Source organism: Fibroporia radiculosa, assembly GCF_000313525.1.
Source record: "Fibroporia radiculosa TFFH 294 genomic supercontigs, scaffold69033, whole genome shotgun sequence".
In the NCBI taxonomy this organism is placed as follows: Eukaryota; Fungi; Basidiomycota; class Agaricomycetes; order Polyporales; family Fibroporiaceae; genus Fibroporia; species Fibroporia radiculosa.
In genome coordinates this window covers 4,562-21,500 of record NW_012133518.1, presented here as the reverse complement: position 1 = coordinate 21,500, position 16,939 = coordinate 4,562, and the positions used below count along the sequence as shown (strand labels likewise).

Genomic DNA, 16,939 nt, shown 5'->3' with positions numbered 1-16,939 from the left:
AAACACTGAGTTGGATCAGTGATATACATGAAACAGGTTTCACTGGGTTGCATCAGTGATGGAGATGAGACATGATAGATATGAAACATGATGTAGGTAAGACAGGGGACAGGTGACAAGTGATAGATATGAAATGCTTGATGTTGATGAAACACATCAAGTGATGGGATCAGTTGTATAGTACAGGGTCAACGACAAATAGTTAGGAAAAAGAAAAAGAACCCCCCCCCTTATGCTGTAACATCTTCATTATGACTTCTCAGAAAAGTAGAACCAGATGAGGGTGTCAGAAAGCTGAATTGTCAAGACAATACTCTTCTTGAAATAATGTAAGATATATCATAGGCCTCTTACATCTGGGCTTTCACAAAGGTTACAGCCACCTACAGTCACAAAATAACCCTCATGTAACACAATAATGTAAATCAGTATATTAGATGCCAGAGAAATTACAGGAAGAATACAAATGATGCCAGTATGATTGTCCCCCAAAAGCTTACTTATAATCACATAAAAAATTCAATCAAAATGCATCCAATGGCCTTTCACACCCATCTGACACTTCTCACAGTCTGCCCTTGGTCCCATGGTGAATTTTTGCCTCCTGGAGCCTGACACAGGCACTTCATTCTCATGGCTCCGCAATGAGGCTAGTTCAGATACTGGTGACGGAGTGGCACCCTGCACCTGTATCACAGGAATTTGCAGATTCCGGCGCAACTGCCGGCTTGAGTCTAACATGGACACTTCTGGGGGTCGTATTAAGTTTAAATGTTGAGAGGAAGGAGTGTGCGAAGTAGGGTCGCCAGAATTGCACGCTTCCGAGAGGACATCTATGCCGTGTCGGGGACGAGGTGGGGAGCAGGAAGCCATAGGGACATCTACATCCGCCTAGAATACCGAGCTGAGCACAGATCTGCCTTGACAAAATAAGACATACCATAGCCACATCGCTAACAGGTTGGTCCATAGGCTTTAAACGAACTAAAGCGCGCTGGGTTTCTTCTTCCATCGTTTCAAGCACAGGCGCTTGCGGCTCCTGTTTAAAGAGAGGACTTGCGATTCTCAAGCCATGCGTCCGTGCTACCCAGTCCTCCGGAACACTGGGATTTCGAGGTATAGGGACATAGATAGCTGTATCAATTCCGAGCACTCCCCCAAGCGAGGGTCTTTTCTAATAGACATAATTATTCAGAAGAAGGCGGGCAAGTGGTACAAATGCAGAGTGATGAGATACGCACTGATGGACGGTCAAACATACTCGGTGATGGAGGTGAGCGGGCTCTCTTGCTTGGCCTTGATGGCGCATGGACCGACATTGGACGAGCAGGGTATATAAGACAACGTCTGCCGTCGCCGTACGAGGTCAAGCTGTGGCTGCCACCGCCGCAGGCCTAAACAATCGAGCAAGAGCGCCTCGCAATCTCTTTGTTTCTCATTCGTTACCTCTCTTTCTCTTTCTGCACACTCTGCATTCTTTGTGAGACAAATTATTGATTCCCTGGCTGGCCATCGAGCGTTCTACGCCCAGAGAGTGTTGTAACGTTACTGCGCTAATGCTTCATAAAACTTGCCCGTTACTCTCTGAATATTTGTGAAGCATCTCATATTGCTTCGAAAGCCGTTAAGGGGTTCGCTCATGTTCGCAAACATGGCAAAGAGGATGATTGTATTCACTTGGCTATATGTGTCTGAACCTGAATGGTCCTAATTTTGGACACGCGACCTAAAACGAGCGCTGATACGGGCAGGTCAAGGAACATATGTACAATTATCACACCTTCTGATGCTTTGCATCTCGCTGGTGCGCCCTTATAATCGCAATTTCCGGTATACGGGACTGGGGACTGGGTACACCTCTTCCATGTTTTCTCTCCTCGGTCTCACGATATGGCCATTGACTCTCGTCCAGGCACTCTCACAGCAAACCTTCTCATACTATGAGGATCTGCTTGACAACTCCACTGCCCCATTCATATTTAACTCTCTGTCGTCTCTTCTTTCACAGTGGCCGAATACATACCATGGCAATGGACATACAATCATTCCAGGTGTTATCGACCCTTACACGCTACTCTACCACGCACGCAACAGCGCCGACCTACCCCCATCTTCCGAATGGCTAGCTTTCGACCCAGAAATGAGTTTCGGCATCTTTTCCTGGGATCGTCCCGCCACGTTCTTGGCCACCTACAGAACTCTTCGGCCCGCCCGAATCATTTATTTTGATGGGATGAGCGCGGCTCTGAATTTCAAGGAAGCGGGATGGCTGGATAGCCAGGAGGTTTTCATGGCGGGACGAGGCAGGCTTAACGAGTCAGACAAATATGATATCTTTGATGAACCAGGTCGTTTAACTAAGCTGTGCAAATGGGCTAAACAGGTGAATCTAGACGGGATTGTCCGCATGAATTCTGGCTTGTGAGCGTTCCCAGTACATCTGACTGAATGGAAACTGACATTATCCATACAGCGAGGTAATGTGGTGCGACTTCGATTCCCCCACGCTCCAGCTTGTTAGCTATCTGAACATCACCCCGCCTGGTCATCCTCCTCCCATTGAGCAGCCAGACGAGGACGAGTTCCCTTGGTCCCCGATTGGGATTGCAGCATTTTCCGAGTGGTTCCGTGCCTCAGCACAACGAGGTATGAGCCCGCAGCCCCATGTCCACCTCGATTATTCCTCCTTCGTGACATTTTATCATCCGCGCTTACGCAGTCTAGCTGGAGCGCGCGGGGAGCGGACCATGAGACAGCATCGTATTTGGAACGACATCTCTGTCGTGGATGCCCAATCTGTTAGGTCGGAGGTGGAGGAGGTCGTCCAGCGTCCCGGTTGGCCTGCAAATGGCAGCGGCATGAACTGGGCGGCTCTCGCACAGAACATCGTAGAGGAGTGGGCTAACCGGATTATGCAACTGCATGAATTCCTTGGGAATACCTCCACACCACAGGATGACACCATACCTGTAAACACGACATACACACTCCTTACGTTGCGCCGTCTGACTTATTCTCCGCTTAGTCCGTTCATTGATACCAGTGTGTCGAATGCATCTGTGCGCGATTGGATTTTTGGCGCAAGCGAAATCTTTTCGGAAAATCACCTTTTCCCTCTTTTCCCTACCACTCCGACAAATTCATCCATGCTCCGACGCTGTATGTACTCTGCCACTGGTTTGCTGCACGACCCGCGCATCGACAAGACGCCTCAAGAAGCTCTGTTGCGGATGAGCGTAGAAACCGTCTTGGAACGGTTATGCACGGATTATGGCGTCCTCTTTGTCGATAGCATGGAAGCCAACGAGGAGATTTCTGAGCCGGATCTGATGAAAATGATAGACCGATGGGCAACTCGCATTGATGCCCTGATGCACTGGCTGGACTGGACTGTATGGCTGCGATGCAACGAAGCCTGCTCTTCAAACGTGCGCTCTGTTGTATTTGTTCTGCTGTATCCTTTAGCTGCTTACATGCACATGTCTGTCTCGTTCAGAGTATATGCACGATGCCAATGTGGCCTGTCAACGGGTTCGACGGGTGGGATGACGACGACATGACCCCGCTCATCTGGAAACATCAATGTGTAGATTTGTCGCCCGAGGCCTTGTCTGAACCGCTTCGCTACTACTTCAACTGGACTCCTCCACAACAGGATTTCGCGCTCGACAAAATCCTATGATCGCAATTGGATGGGAACGTTTGCATCTTACCGCTGAGGCAAACATCCCTAACAGTTAGCTAAGTGTAGTTTTGTGCCCAGCTATGCCAAAACCTGTAACCTGTAAGCTGGTCACTGCACCTATGTTGTAGTGATGAGAAGTTGAACTAGCGTACAAAGTTTATAGATGTCATTATATGCAACTAGCGAATTAACAACAATCAGTGCATTAATAGTATCCGAGGTATCAGAGCATTAAACGATAATCTATGAGCTTGTACAAATACATGATCGACATGTGGGTGGTGAGACCTCCACTTCACCGTTTCTCGAATGCGAACCCAACATATATATCTACATAATGAACGTGAGCATTCATATTGGCGAAAAATTCGACGACAAAACTTACTCGCTGCTTCCCATTGATCCTCGTCCATTTGGCTCTCACCATTAGCGTCGACGACACGCATGCGCTCAAGTAGTTGTCCAAATTCGTGATGCGTATGATGTTCTTCGAAGATCTGATGGAACTCATTTTTGTACACCGGGTGCAGACCGTACTCCTCCGCCATTCTGCGATAACAAGCATCAGATTACGGTGCATACAGACACAATTATAGGGCGACACATACTCGACAAAATTGTCCCATTGTACGACGTACTCTGGCACGTCGTCCACCGCGTCCTGCAGGAAGAACCAATATCGGTGACCGAATGGCGCCCGATGAGTACGTTCCTCGAATCGGATTTTATACACGCTGTTGCCAAAAGACAGTGTCTCTGCGTTTCGAGGGAGTCCATCAAGTCGATCGCTGTACATAAAATGCATAATGAGCACTGTTGATCTCAACAGCAAAGAACATGTTTCCGTACAGTAGTTGTCCCGCATTAGGTACTGTCCCAATGAAGATGCCTCCCGGTCTCAGGCTCCTTGCGACGTTGTCGAGCATGCAGCGTGTTTTGGTCTCACTTTCGAAAGCATAATGCATACAGAACTGCATCGAGACAACATCGAAAGGGCGCTCAAGTAGTGCTGACGGGAGTGCATCACGAAGTTTGTGAGAGTAACAGTCCAATGCGTAAAATGACGCAGCGAAGCGCGGGCCGGATCGCATGGAGGCATGTCGCAGACGTGCTTGGTCGACCGAGATGGCGGCAATATCTATACCGACATTTCATGTAGCACGCTCAGCGTCAAGGACAGGAAAAAACATACCAACGCCGACATACTCCCTGACATGCGCCTTCGACCATTTTGTGAGGTCTCCGCCTTTTCCACAGCCCATATCCAGCACTCTCCCTCGCGAACCCCCTCCACGCCCTCGGCTCGAGCCCGAGTCGGACTCGCCCGAGGAGATCGGGCTCTGCGCAAGCACCGGATGTGCGAAGCGCGTGATGAGCACGCTCTTGACCCAGTTGTTGAAGCTCTTGAGCCCGATAATGGATGACTCTTGTCGCTGAGTAACGCCGACATCGGGACGCGCATTATCTAGCCATCACACGCAGGTCAGGGAGACGAGTAAAGCACAAGTACAATGATGTCACGAAAAACATCGCCAGAGGCAGACAGCAAATGTCCACGTCCGCGCAAAGCCCACGGAACCAAGATGGAGAGGAACTCACAATGCTCGACTATAAGCCCAACGTCGCCTACTCTCCTTTTCTTAGCGTCCCTCTCGTCCGGCGCGTCCTCCGGCTCTCCGCTATTCTCGCTCTCCTCCGATCGTTCCCTCTTCTTGTTGTTCTCCGATTCGGCTTCACGTTTACGCTTCCTCAGCAACATCGTACCGACACCACCAGGGAAGTTGCGGTAGCGCTCCATTTCCGCCGGCGAGAGTGGGACGAGCACCGAGCCCGCAGGGGTGCGCCTTCGCACTGGTGCATACGGGATTGAGCTCCTCTTGGGAACGTCCGCGTTGGACGACGTAGATGCCATCTGTGGAGATGTGGATGGTGGGTGTTTGGGAGTGAGGCTCGGATGTGGCTGGAGGGCTGATGTGGCCGGGGGAGTGGCTGTCTGCCGTGAAGTTACTCCGGCAGGCGCAGGCCTAGGTGCGGAGCCGGGCGACGGCGTGGCTGCAGACGGTGTGGACGCGGGCGCAGGAGCGGGTATCGCCGCGGGCGGGGGCATGTCCTGGGCCCTGCTACCCATGCCTCCGCTACGAGATGCCGCAGAGCTCGAGACAGCTGTGGAAGGGCGAGACGAATGCGAGTGCGAGGATGACGGCCTCGAGGCAGGCGGCTGTATGCCCAGAACATTGGGCGTGATGATGTTAGAGAGCATCGGTGCCACAGGTGAACGGGTCACGGATGCAGGAGAATCGGCGGTCTGCATCAGAGTCTGACTTTCGCTCTGCGCATGGGGAGCTGACTGGGAGGTAGGGAGTGCGAGCGAGGTCTGAGCCTGGGGGGAATCGGACAGGGTCGCAGACGACGACCTGCCAGGCCAGGAGAAGTATGAGCTCTCGCGGTTGCTCGTGGTAGAGCCAGTAGCGGAGAGGTCGGACGAACGTCGGCGGAGGGGAGAGATATTCGAGAGCTGGTCCTCGCTTGCCTCGGTGGGAAGGAGTAGGTGTGAGAGCGTCGCGGGTGCACGAGGCGTAGTGGGGGTGAACAGGGGCGTGTCTTGGGGATCAGAATTGAGCAGGACCGAGAGGTCTGTTGCCCGACGAGTGATGCCGGGTGTCGCAATGGTGCCGCTGGCTGGACTGGAGTCTGGGCGGGCAAACGAGTGGGCTGAGCTGGGTGTGGCACTGGCATCGGCGGACGAGGACGAACCAAAGGTGCTCCTTGGAAGTTCGAGGTGCATGCGGGGAGGCAGGGAGGGCTCGGAGGGGATGAGAGGGGAGTTGAGGACGGCATCGCGTACAGGATCGAAGGCCGGCATGATGGGAGTTTTGATATCCTGTGCCTGGCGCAGCGCAAGCAACCGACTGAGAACCCGATGCAGCCTCTGAGCGCTGAGGCGAAGAGCGACCGCGGCGGGAAAGCGGGATGGGGGAGAGAGGAGAAAGGCAAGGCGCAGTGCGCGACGGCGCTCGCAGCCAAAAACCCGGCGAGCGCATGCGCACAGACAGGCGCCCGACCGCCCAGCGCTCGCTAGCTTCGTGAGTCTGCGACGCTCGCACTTCACTCGCGTCTCGGACGGCAACACGATATCGACTTTTTCATTTTCATTGCATCCCAATGCATTGACTTTCGCTTGTGACCCTCAATTTTTTTTGAAATCGCGAATGAAGCGGCATCGACTCATGCTTTCCATCATGTTTCCGTTCCAATCGCAGCGATAACACGGGTGAAGGATGCATCTGTTGTAATCAAGCTCACGAAGTTGTCCGTATAGCTGTAATGTCCAGTTATCGCTGCGGAGGTGGCGCAAATGTTTTGCGCTTAATGAGGCGGTATCTGCGTAGTCACTCACGTTCCAAATAACAGGAATGGGCGGACAATCTCTCCCCACTCCCAATGCTGGCACTGGCATGGATCTCGTAGCATGAGATGGCACATTGCTGCGGGGCAGGGCGAGCGAACTACAGGAGCTGCCTTTCTCGGCCATTTCTCGATCGAGAGCACATTCCGATTACTCTTGATGCTGATGGCGACGGCGCCCATCCTGTGCTCTTTCACTCGCACTGCGCTATACAGAATCCAGCTGTAGTCTCGCAGGCTCCAACTCGCACCCTACCTCATCGTGTCCACACAAAGCACTCCACAACATCTCCAAGAGTGTAACGCGCCGGCCCTGCGCAGCTGTATTGAAAACTGTAAAACCAAATCCAATGACAACACAGGGCGCATAGCGGACAAACGGGACCGTACGACAAATGCAAAATCAACCAAAGCCGCGGTGAAATGAGTCCCGCAAGGGGGGACCGAACGACAATACACGCAGACGGCTTTGGGATGGGTGGGGATAGGCTGTCCATATGCCAAACAAAAAGCATAGAGAAGGTCCAAGAAACGTTTAAAACTAGTCGCTCGAGAAACCAGCCGCGGCACAAGACAAGACCAAGTGCGCAGCAATAGATATGGGAGATCAACGAGGCAAGAGAAGAATATGGGGCAGAAGGGCAGAACGCAGAATGTGGAAACGACGCGGGATCGTCCGTGCGTATCGTACATGATGAGATGTTTGAGATGGATATGGGCGATGGTGACTGCTACAAAGCCAGCGAATGAGCATGCTCCGCGCGGAAACCAGAAACAAACAGAGGGCGCGGATGAAGACGTCAACGCGTAGTGGCGGTTCACAATGTGGAATGAGATGATGTCTGTGATATGCTGAAATGATGTGGAATGAGATACGAGTCTTTTTTTTTGTTTTTTTGATTTTCTCGATTGGATCAGGAGACGTCGAAAATTGATACTTCAAGGAGTGCGCGACAAGCGTCCGACAGAAAGGAGCGCCAGGAGGACAGAGGGAGTTCAGGAGAGACGGGCATAACGAGCGTGAGCAGCGACATGCATGCCATAGGTTCGGGTCTTGGGTTAGGTCGTAACACATAGCAACAGTAAAATCGTTTGCGAGACGAGATTAGTCGTAAAACCGTGGGTTACGTGGGTCTTCAGTTCATAGAGCGGCGACATGAATACAACATTGGGGATGAGATTGGGAGACGGTCACAGGACGATGATACATGGGCGATAAGAGGTTTGCTTAGGGAGCATCAATTGTCCGATAGAGTTTTATGTGATCTCAATAGCCAGTAGCAAGACGAGTGGCGTCGTAAGTTTCGGCCCTCGACAGACGGCCAATCTTCATGCCGCGGTAGGTCGTCGTCTTAGAAGGCGGCGGGCAAGGACTGTCGCCAATATCGGTGTCCTCGTCCTCACTGTGGTGACTAGCGCTCCCGTCTTCGGCCAGCGCTTGCAGGCCGGTATTCCCCAAGCCTCCGCGACGAGTACGCGCCGCGTTTGCAGCAGCAAACAGGGCACTCGTACCGCCGCTACTGGGCGCCGTGTTCCTCTTCGACTGCTGCGACAGCGCGGATACCAGCTTGCCATCGCCATAAGCATACGACTTGGTCCTACCAAACTTGCCCTTCCGGAACTGGTCCAGGTCTTCCTTGCGTGAGGCAGCATAATGAGGATCATCCATCTGCACATATCCTCGCGGCTCGCAGCGGTCAGCAGAGTCTTGATAGTACTGGTTGTACCCACCCTCCAGAATGTACACCTCTGGGTAATGGATTCTGGGATAGACGTGGTTGTTCACAGAGCGGTCCTTTGAACGAAGATGCTTAGCACTAGCGGATCATTGATTAGTTCAGGCATGTCGGCGAAATGTTCGGAATACTTACAAAGTAGGGGCTCTCTTAGCACTGAACTCACAGTGGAATACCAAGATGGTCTTGCGGCTCGAGTCGCCGCTGATAGAAGGCGTAGGCTTGTAGACGTCGCTTCCAAGCAAGAAGTCTTCGACGCCCGTCGTAGTGTTGATATTGATGGCACCGGGAACGTGCCCACCGTAATACTCGTAGTCAAATCGGCAGTCGATAACATGGAAAGATTCAATGTGCGAATTATATCTCCCATCAAGCAGATCATCAAGCTATGCGTAAACCGCTCAGTACGACGTTCGATAACTACAACAGACCAATGGGAATCGACTCACCGTATTAGTCGTGATACGCATCAACCCATCCTCCCTCACGCGGTGGCAGGGCAATATCTTGCCATGGGCTTCATTGTCGCCGAACCCTTTAAGACCGGAAGAGGCACTCAAATACTTGCTACGAGGGGTGTCCCTCTCGATGTTTTCGCTCACTCTGTCCTCTCTAGATTCGCTACGTCTCAGAGACCTCATCATCACCTCTGTATCGCGGCGCACGAGCGCGGTCGCACCCGTAATAGGACGGAAGTCATCCGTCCCATCGCAGCGCCGGATGGTCTTCACCTGCTGGCGCCTCGCATACGCCTGCGCAGGTGAGCTCATCTCCGCACTCTCGTTGCCGAATGACGCGCCCTCCTCGGAGGACATTGACTGCTCCATCAAGGACGGCGGGAGCATCGCCGAGAACGCGCGCCGCACAGGCGGCATGACGTGCTGCACATTGACGGGCACCTGCAGTCCACGGTTTTCCTTGTCGCCTTGAGCCGCGGCACTCGTCGACGGGTATGCCGAGCGAGGCTGTGAGATGGGACCCTCCCCAGGTGCAACCATTGCGCTCAAGGCGGGACGCCTAGGCCGCTTCTTGTTAGCATTGAGCTCGAGCGGTGCTCCGAGGCCACTCAGCATGGGCTTCTTGAGCATCTGGCTGTTCGCGATGCGCTCCATTTTGAGCACAACAGGCGACAAGGGAGCAGGTGAAGAGTCCAGCGACGCCTCCTGCTCCAATACCGCACGACGGACCGGGTGCGGGGCAGGGGAAGAACGCCGTTTCTTTGGGAAGGGCTGGTAGGGGCTGTCAATGGACTGCGAGATCTCGCTCTCGTGCGGCATGTGTTCGAAGCCTTCCGGCATATCGCTAGAGATGTCGTGTGCAGGAACATCATAGAATAAATTGGTGAACTGCGTCACGGTCGGCGCCGCAGAAGCCGGGACGGGCGAAGACAGTAGGGCATCGTTGCCAATGTTGAAGGCGGTTATAGTGGGGGCCGCGGAAAGGGGACCGTCCGAATCAGGCGCCGACGTTGATGGAACGTGTACGAAGGACGAATCAATGTCCATCGCGTCGGACGTTGCGGGGGACGGTGGAACGTTCCGTGGCTGACAAGAAGAATGTCAGCCAAATGTGCTCCACCATTTATAAGATGTGCTAGGAGTGGAACTAGCGGTCGAATCAGGATATTACGAACCTGACTGAACCCGGTATCCTGCTGCCCATGGCCCATCCACTCAAGGGGCAGGGCCGAACGCTGGAGACGCTTGGCCGCACCGCCGGTACCAGTTGACTTTGCGCTAGACTGAAAACTGGCGACGGAACTGGTGTCGTTGCTCACGTCCCGGCCAAACAGGCGAGCACCACTGGTGAATGCTCTCGGACGACCGGTGAGCGGCTTCGCAAAAGCGCTGACCTGGGAGGTGGAGACCACGATGCGTGGAGGGGCTGGAGAGATATCCATAGGAACATGGTTTGGATTCTCATTCTCCGGAGTGAGGTCAGCCGGGTTGCGAGGGGGCGAGTTCAACGACATGGTGGAAGCGAAGGACAGCTCGAGATCAGCGTCCAGGTCGGAAGAAAGAAAGTCATCGAGCTCGTTGCGGACAGTTGCCATGCGTTGGCTCAGCTTGCGGGACGGGGCCGGGGGAACGGCGAGGGTTGGTTTGTTGGTGGCAAGGCCAAAAACGGTGGGGAAGTAAGACATATTTTCGACGTTGTGTTTTGATCCAATGCGTTTCTTTTCTTGTGGGTATGGTCGAGGTTGCTCTGCACGGCGAGCTTTTTTTAGTATAGTAGTTTGGGTACGCATGATGAGAAGGAAGAGAGATGATACAACGAGGAGTAGGGGATACAGTGTGATGATGGACAGGGTGTAATACAAGTGGACGAGTACAGAGAGGGAGGCGGGAGTCGCAGGAGAGCGACGGTGAAGGAAGAGGAGGAAGGCGCGGGAAGAAATAGAAATACGAACCAGACGGTGGCCCCAAACAGAGATCGTGGCCGGAGGTGTTGATCAAATAGCCGGCTGTGGAGGGCGGAGGTGAGTAACGTGCACTGTGGCGGAACGAACCAGAGAGACGGAAAGAGGAAAATAAGGCCGGCCATTGTCATGCGCGCGTACGGCACGCTGGCTGTGGCCGACGGGGCTTGGACCCAGCAAAGCCAGCGACCACCCGCCGGGCTGGCGTGGCTCGTTCGCGGCTCTGGCGGCAGACTGGCGCTGGGGCGGCGGGGAGAGCGCAGACTTGCCTTGTGGTGAACGAACGTGTTGACGGAGGAGGCCGCGCCTGTTGGGGAGAGAATGAGCGACCTACTTACCGACAGAGAGAGAGAGGGCGCCGTCGGGGGAGGCGCAGGGGTTCTCACGGGAAAGTGAACAGATGAAATAGGCAGGCAAGGCAAACTCGTGTGTGGAGGTCTGTGGGTCCACCTCGTCAGCGCCCGCCGCGAGCCCATGGCCACAGCCAGCAGCAATACTGTACATACAACAATCCAGAGGGGGCGTCGCCGGGTCTGTCGTTGCTGTGCGTCGCGGGTGTCGCGCTGGGAGAGCACAAAGCCGTCGCTCCTCGTCTATCCCCACCCGCTCTATTTACGTGTTATTTGGCTCATGTTCATTTTGCGCTGGCGCCCCCCCCCCGCGCGCGCGCATCTACGCGTCGCTTACACACACGTGACCGTGTTCCGGCATCCGGCCCCGACTCCGCGTCGCGTTCGTCTTTGCGTTGAAATCCATGCACCTCCTCTGAAATACGCTATGCTTTCGTACAGTTGCGGTTTGCAGTCTCTACAGCGCGGCGATCCAACTGAGTGCAGCTCAGGCTCGCGCTTGGCAGCCGACAACGTGTTTGATCGCGGGTTTAGCGGGAATGTCTTGTATTCCTTATCCGAATCAACGCGACAGCATCGTGGCGGTCCGAACGTGCCCCGACGTGCTGATCCCAATGAGCAACTACAAGACGGTTCAAGAGGCGCTAGAGTTTCGCGAGTATCGGAGGAAAGCATTGACCCGACACGAATAGAAGGTCCGTATCATTACAATATCAAGGCTTTACGGATAATCGCCGACAGCACTACCTTTAATAAATCACTCGCCCCTCTCGCTACCAGGAAGCTCACAGGTCTAGGGCCGAAGCTGCAGTCAAGAACACGAGCATACCTAGCCCAGTAATCTGCACAGTCCCGCTCATCAGCAACATACACACACTACACAGACACCGCACGGGATCTCGGTCAAGCATAACGAAGAGCCCCTTCGTATAGTTGTTTCCAGCCACCACGTCCGTAAAGCCAGACACACCCGCCGCGTACAAGAATAGGTTGAAAAACCTAGGGTTGTTCAGCAACGCGACAATGCTCACGAATGTCGGAACGGAACAACTTGTCCCGTTCGCCCATTTTAGATCTTGCCAGAGAACTATCAGGAAGTTCACTCTGAATGTGGAGATATCTGAGTAATCGCGGCTGTTGGGATTGAATAGGCCAATGTCATTTGTCTTGAGAAGCGCGAAGAACTGCGTGACGGCCACCTCTCTCTTGTATCAAAGTCAAATTCAGCACTGGGCCACTCCCATACGAACCAGCGCTGCATGCTGGCTGTACATTTGGATGCGTAGCTATCGCCACTTCCAACCATACATTGCCGAGATGGTTCCGTATATCCTCTGAAACAGTATCATCGACTGACTTCAGGTGTTGAGCAGTGAGTCATCTATTTCGATGAAGCCGCAGCTCTTCCACCGCGAGGTACTTATTGTGAGCAGACACTTCAACTGGGTTTTTTCTGGTTCCCTTTTTACTGTCCGCGAGGGCTCGAGCAGGTGTGCGGCTACCTCATCTACATCCCTGATTGATATTGGGTTATAGATGGGTCGTGATGCTGCAAAAATCAACGGCTTACCGCAAATTGTGAGACCTCTAATATTCTGAGCAAGACACTGTATACCGCCCACATCGGGGAGCGCAAGTTGATTGATTGCACAGACATACGAATAGCCCCCGAAACGAGAAGCACCAGCTGCCATCTTGTGGTCGAGAGATGTCAGGCGGCGCAGAATCCAACTCTTACATATACCAGAGAGATGTGTACACTCAAAATCCGGCGGTGGTTAGAACACGCCGAGATCCCGAAAGTACAGTTGCTTAGTCAGAGACGCGCCTGCGGCCACATGTGATTTTATTTTATTGGGCTGCAAAAAACAAGCTTAGCCCTGGCTGTCGATGCCGACATTGTGCTTGAGATGAGCACTGACACCATGCCTGACGCCATTCGTAAAATCCCCTTGCGGATTTCTAATCACAGAGCTTATGTATGGGACACTGAAGGTCCGCAACCACAGTTCTTTTTCTCGGCTTTTGACCGACCCGCCAGGATGGTGAAGGATAGACATCGCAACGCTCCGCGCCCAGCACCATATATGCGGCGTCCTGGCAGGCACCCTGCCACACTTGTCGCAGCAAAACGTCTTTTTAGGGATCCCTCTTGTGTTGATGCCGGAGGAGGTTGTCTTTCTGGTTGAAACAGGTCGGTAAGCTTCGACCCAACTCCTGCTCCGATTCTTACATTTCACCCATAGGACGAGCGGTTCTCATCGACGATGCTCGTGCACACTCGAACCCGTCCCTCGATGACCTGGCGCAGTGGAACGCACATCGAAATGCGTCACACAAGCTTCAGATTGCCGCAGCAGAAGCGAAGGAGGCCGCGGAGAAATCCAAAGCACACACCCTTTCAGAAGATGCTCTTCGCAAACGCAAGGAGCGTGAAGAGCGCCGCGCTGCCGCTGCGCGCGCAAAGGCTCTCGCGGAGGGCGCTGACATCGACCTCATCGACGATATTTCGACTCCCGATGCTGGGCCTTCCCAGCCGCCACAGACAAGAGAGCAGGGACGACATTCTGCCCCACACACGTACGCTAGTGGAACAACGGCGACAACAGCCTCAACGTCCACACCGGCATACACAATCACTCTCCCGGCAAGCTCGTCGCTCACCCCGTGGTACGCGCCTCACGACTGTACATACTCGACGCTCGCGGAGGCGCGCGCAGCAGAAATATGGACATACCCCGCAGACCCGCACGAGCGTGCCAAGTGCGGCGTGTTTCGGGACCTCTGGGAGAAGGGGTACTTTATGGGTGGGGGGATCAGGTTCGGCGGGGACTTCTTGGTTTACCCCGGTGAGTGCAGCTGAGCTCTGGATCGGCGTTTACGCGAGGTGTTGATTCAATTTGCGACACTGCACAGGCGACCCGTTGCGCTACCACTCGCACTTTGTCGCGACGGTCATCGACGCGCCCGTCTCCACGATCAAGCCGATGGAGATTGTTGCACATGGGCGGCTGGGTACGGCTACGAAAAAGGCCCACCTATTGTGCGGATGGGACGACGAGCGGCAGGAGGTGTCGTATTTCTCCATTGAATGGGCCGGTTTTGGCTAGCGGTACTCGTGCGTAGTTGGAGTGGTCCGATCTGTCAGGCTGATATGCTATAGTTCGTAACGATAGGTATATATTGCCAAGCTGTGTGGTATCGTGAGTGTAAAATGTCGTACATGAATGCATGTGAGAGCGACATGAGAGCGATGAGAATGATCGTGATGTGAGCACCATAGCGCCGACTCTCAGTCGACCTTCCGCCTGCCGTAACCGCCAACATCGTTCTCAGCAGTGCCGCCCAAGCGTACCCTCGTCCTCCCAGGAATTCCGGGCCCCACATTCGTCGTCAACTCGATCCCCACGCCAGTCATGGAGCCCCACTGCCCGGCTTCTCCTTGCTCGATACTCTCAGCCGTGTCGCTCAATGCTCTTCTTCGCGACCCAGCATTCGCGGATCCCAAACTGCTTCCACCCACGTTGGCCGAGCGCCCCATGTCTTTACCTCCAAACATACTGAGCACGCGCACGACACCATCGTTGAGCCACAGCACGGGGGCATAGATGGGCAGGCGGATCGGGACAAGGGGATGCGGATGGCGGATATCCGTCTCCGCCTCCACGCCAGCGGCGGTGAATCGAGTTTGTGCAGGTGCGGGCAGCGGATTATACGGATCAAGGGGTACAGGCCGTGCGTGCATCGCCATGATAATGTACTACACAGGCAAGCCATACGAGTTCAGTGTGGGGAACATTGTCGTACGAAAAGAAGCGTACGGCGGGAAAGACGAGCGCAAAGAGCGCGGCATTAGCAAGGCTGCTTCCCCATGTGCAGAGGGCAGCAGTTGGAAGACCTAATGGCAGACATGAGCATATAGCTATTCGGTGAAGACAGGACATACCAAAGGCAAAATAGTATGCCCAGCGCTCCTCTAGATGCCGAACGCGCCGCGCGAGTGACAGCCCTCGGGCAATCCACACATGTCTACGCAGAAAAACTAATCAATCACGAGTCACAACGATCTTCCGAAAAGAAGACTCACTCGAAACAATAATACCTGTGCATTCAGCCGTCGAATAGTGCTCGATCTAAAAACAGAGCACGCACTCACGCGTCGACCCAGCAGAGAAAGACGAAGCTGGCGGGGCCACCGATGCGGGGAATGCAACGCAGAGAGAAGGAGACGGCGATGGAGGAGATAACCATGATTCCGCCATAGGCGGAAGTCGCGAGTGCGTTGAGAAGGCCGGAGTAGGTTGCAGGTGGCGCGGCGCCGGCGCGTGGTCCGTGCGAGAGTGCGAAGGTACGCTTGGCAATGAAGCTGCAGTATGTAGTCTGTGGGAGGCGGTCAGAGAGCGGCGCGAGGACGAGGGGGCCGGGTGAAAGGGCGGGAGCGGGGAGTACAACCGCGGCTGTAAAAGCTCGCTGGTGTGCAGATGGACACGCATGCTTCCATGTGATGGATACGGAAACGTGCATACATTGGAGAGAGATAGAAGGGATATATTGAGAAGAGAACAAGAGAGGTCGTCATCGTGGAGGAGGAGTCAGACGCGGTACGTAAGTTAAGGGTTGGAAACACTCCGCACTGGACTGTTCCACTGGCACGTTCTGTCGGTTAGATAGAATGGGGGACACGCACATTTAGGTATAGCGAGATGCCGACGACAGGCAGAAGCCAGAGAACTTGATAGGCCCAGCCGACGTTGCGATGCATCCAGCTGCGTTCATTCTGCACGTCTACACCGAGGGGGGCGAGGAGGATGTCGAAGAACGCGACCGATGCGAGAGCGAGAACGTTCAGGAGGAGGGACTTGAGGAGGGCGCCGCGGATGGCAGCATCGTTTGCGAGGAGACGAGCGACGACATCCCAGCGAAAGGCATCGGCAAAGCCGCGCACGGCACAGGAGAGCTGGAGGCGCACGGTGTCGAAGAGAGATAGAAAGGCGGGATACGAGGCACGCGAATCGTAGGGGCGAGAGTATGCTGCTTGCACAGGTCGCTGTGTGGGATGAAGGGAAGACGGAGGACGGGGCTGGTCTGAAGAGGGAGGATAGCGGGGTCTGCCAGCGGCGGGACGTGCACGAGGAGAGAGACGAGACATGGCGGGGACGACGACGGAGGGAGTCCAAGGCTGTGAGCGACGCTGAGCGCGGTGGTCACGCAGGCGCGTGATGCGGCTGTGACCGGACGCGCGACCGTGGGCGCCTCTCATGCTTATGCTCATCCCATAATTCTCATCTTTTCTGCTCGCGTGTTGTTGCAATCGCCGCACAATTTTGGTCGCTGGTCATGTCCG

The 16,939-nt window shown here is 54.4% G+C and overlaps 6 protein-coding genes across 6 annotated transcripts; 2 read left to right on the top strand and 4 right to left on the bottom strand.

Annotated features, from left to right (window-relative positions):
• Positions 1–519: 519 nt before the first annotated feature.
• FIBRA_08277 (uncharacterized protein) lies at positions 520–1,319 on the bottom strand (the record flags this gene model as incomplete). Its single annotated transcript, XM_012329925.1, has 3 exons — positions 520–891; positions 941–1,174; positions 1,242–1,319. 3 exons carry the CDS (start codon positions 1,317–1,319, stop codon positions 520–522), a joined length of 684 nt encoding a protein of 227 aa, XP_012185315.1.
• Positions 1,320–1,864: 545 nt separating this feature from the next.
• On the top strand, positions 1,865–3,682 carry FIBRA_08276 (uncharacterized protein; the record flags this gene model as incomplete). Its single annotated transcript, XM_012329924.1, has 3 exons — positions 1,865–2,421; positions 2,474–3,428; positions 3,497–3,682. 3 exons carry the CDS (start codon positions 1,865–1,867, stop codon positions 3,680–3,682), a joined length of 1,698 nt encoding a protein of 565 aa, XP_012185314.1.
• A 298-nt stretch (positions 3,683–3,980) lies between these two features.
• FIBRA_08275 (uncharacterized protein) lies at positions 3,981–6,548 on the bottom strand (the record flags this gene model as incomplete). The annotated part of the gene is made up of 6 exons (XM_012329923.1): positions 3,981–4,015; positions 4,071–4,234; positions 4,294–4,473; positions 4,535–4,823; positions 4,878–5,150; positions 5,207–6,548. The coding sequence occupies 6 exons, from the start codon at positions 6,546–6,548 to the stop codon at positions 3,981–3,983; spliced, it is 2,283 nt and encodes a 760-aa protein (XP_012185313.1).
• Positions 6,549–8,357: 1,809 nt separating this feature from the next.
• On the bottom strand, positions 8,358–11,074 carry FIBRA_08274 (uncharacterized protein; the record flags this gene model as incomplete). The annotated part of the gene is made up of 4 exons (XM_012329922.1): positions 8,358–8,907; positions 8,962–9,212; positions 9,276–10,370; positions 10,460–11,074. 4 exons carry the CDS (start codon positions 11,072–11,074, stop codon positions 8,358–8,360), a joined length of 2,511 nt encoding a protein of 836 aa, XP_012185312.1.
• Positions 11,075–13,755: 2,681 nt separating this feature from the next.
• FIBRA_08273 (uncharacterized protein) lies at positions 13,756–14,705 on the top strand (the record flags this gene model as incomplete). The annotated part of the gene is made up of 3 exons (XM_012329921.1): positions 13,756–13,789; positions 13,842–14,444; positions 14,512–14,705. The coding sequence occupies 3 exons, from the start codon at positions 13,756–13,758 to the stop codon at positions 14,703–14,705; spliced, it is 831 nt and encodes a 276-aa protein (XP_012185311.1).
• Positions 14,706–14,887: 182 nt separating this feature from the next.
• On the bottom strand, positions 14,888–16,744 carry FIBRA_08272 (uncharacterized protein; the record flags this gene model as incomplete). Its single annotated transcript, XM_012329920.1, has 6 exons — positions 14,888–15,355; positions 15,417–15,493; positions 15,542–15,624; positions 15,683–15,697; positions 15,752–15,975; positions 16,283–16,744. 6 exons carry the CDS (start codon positions 16,742–16,744, stop codon positions 14,888–14,890), a joined length of 1,329 nt encoding a protein of 442 aa, XP_012185310.1.
• Positions 16,745–16,939: the final 195 nt, after the last annotated feature.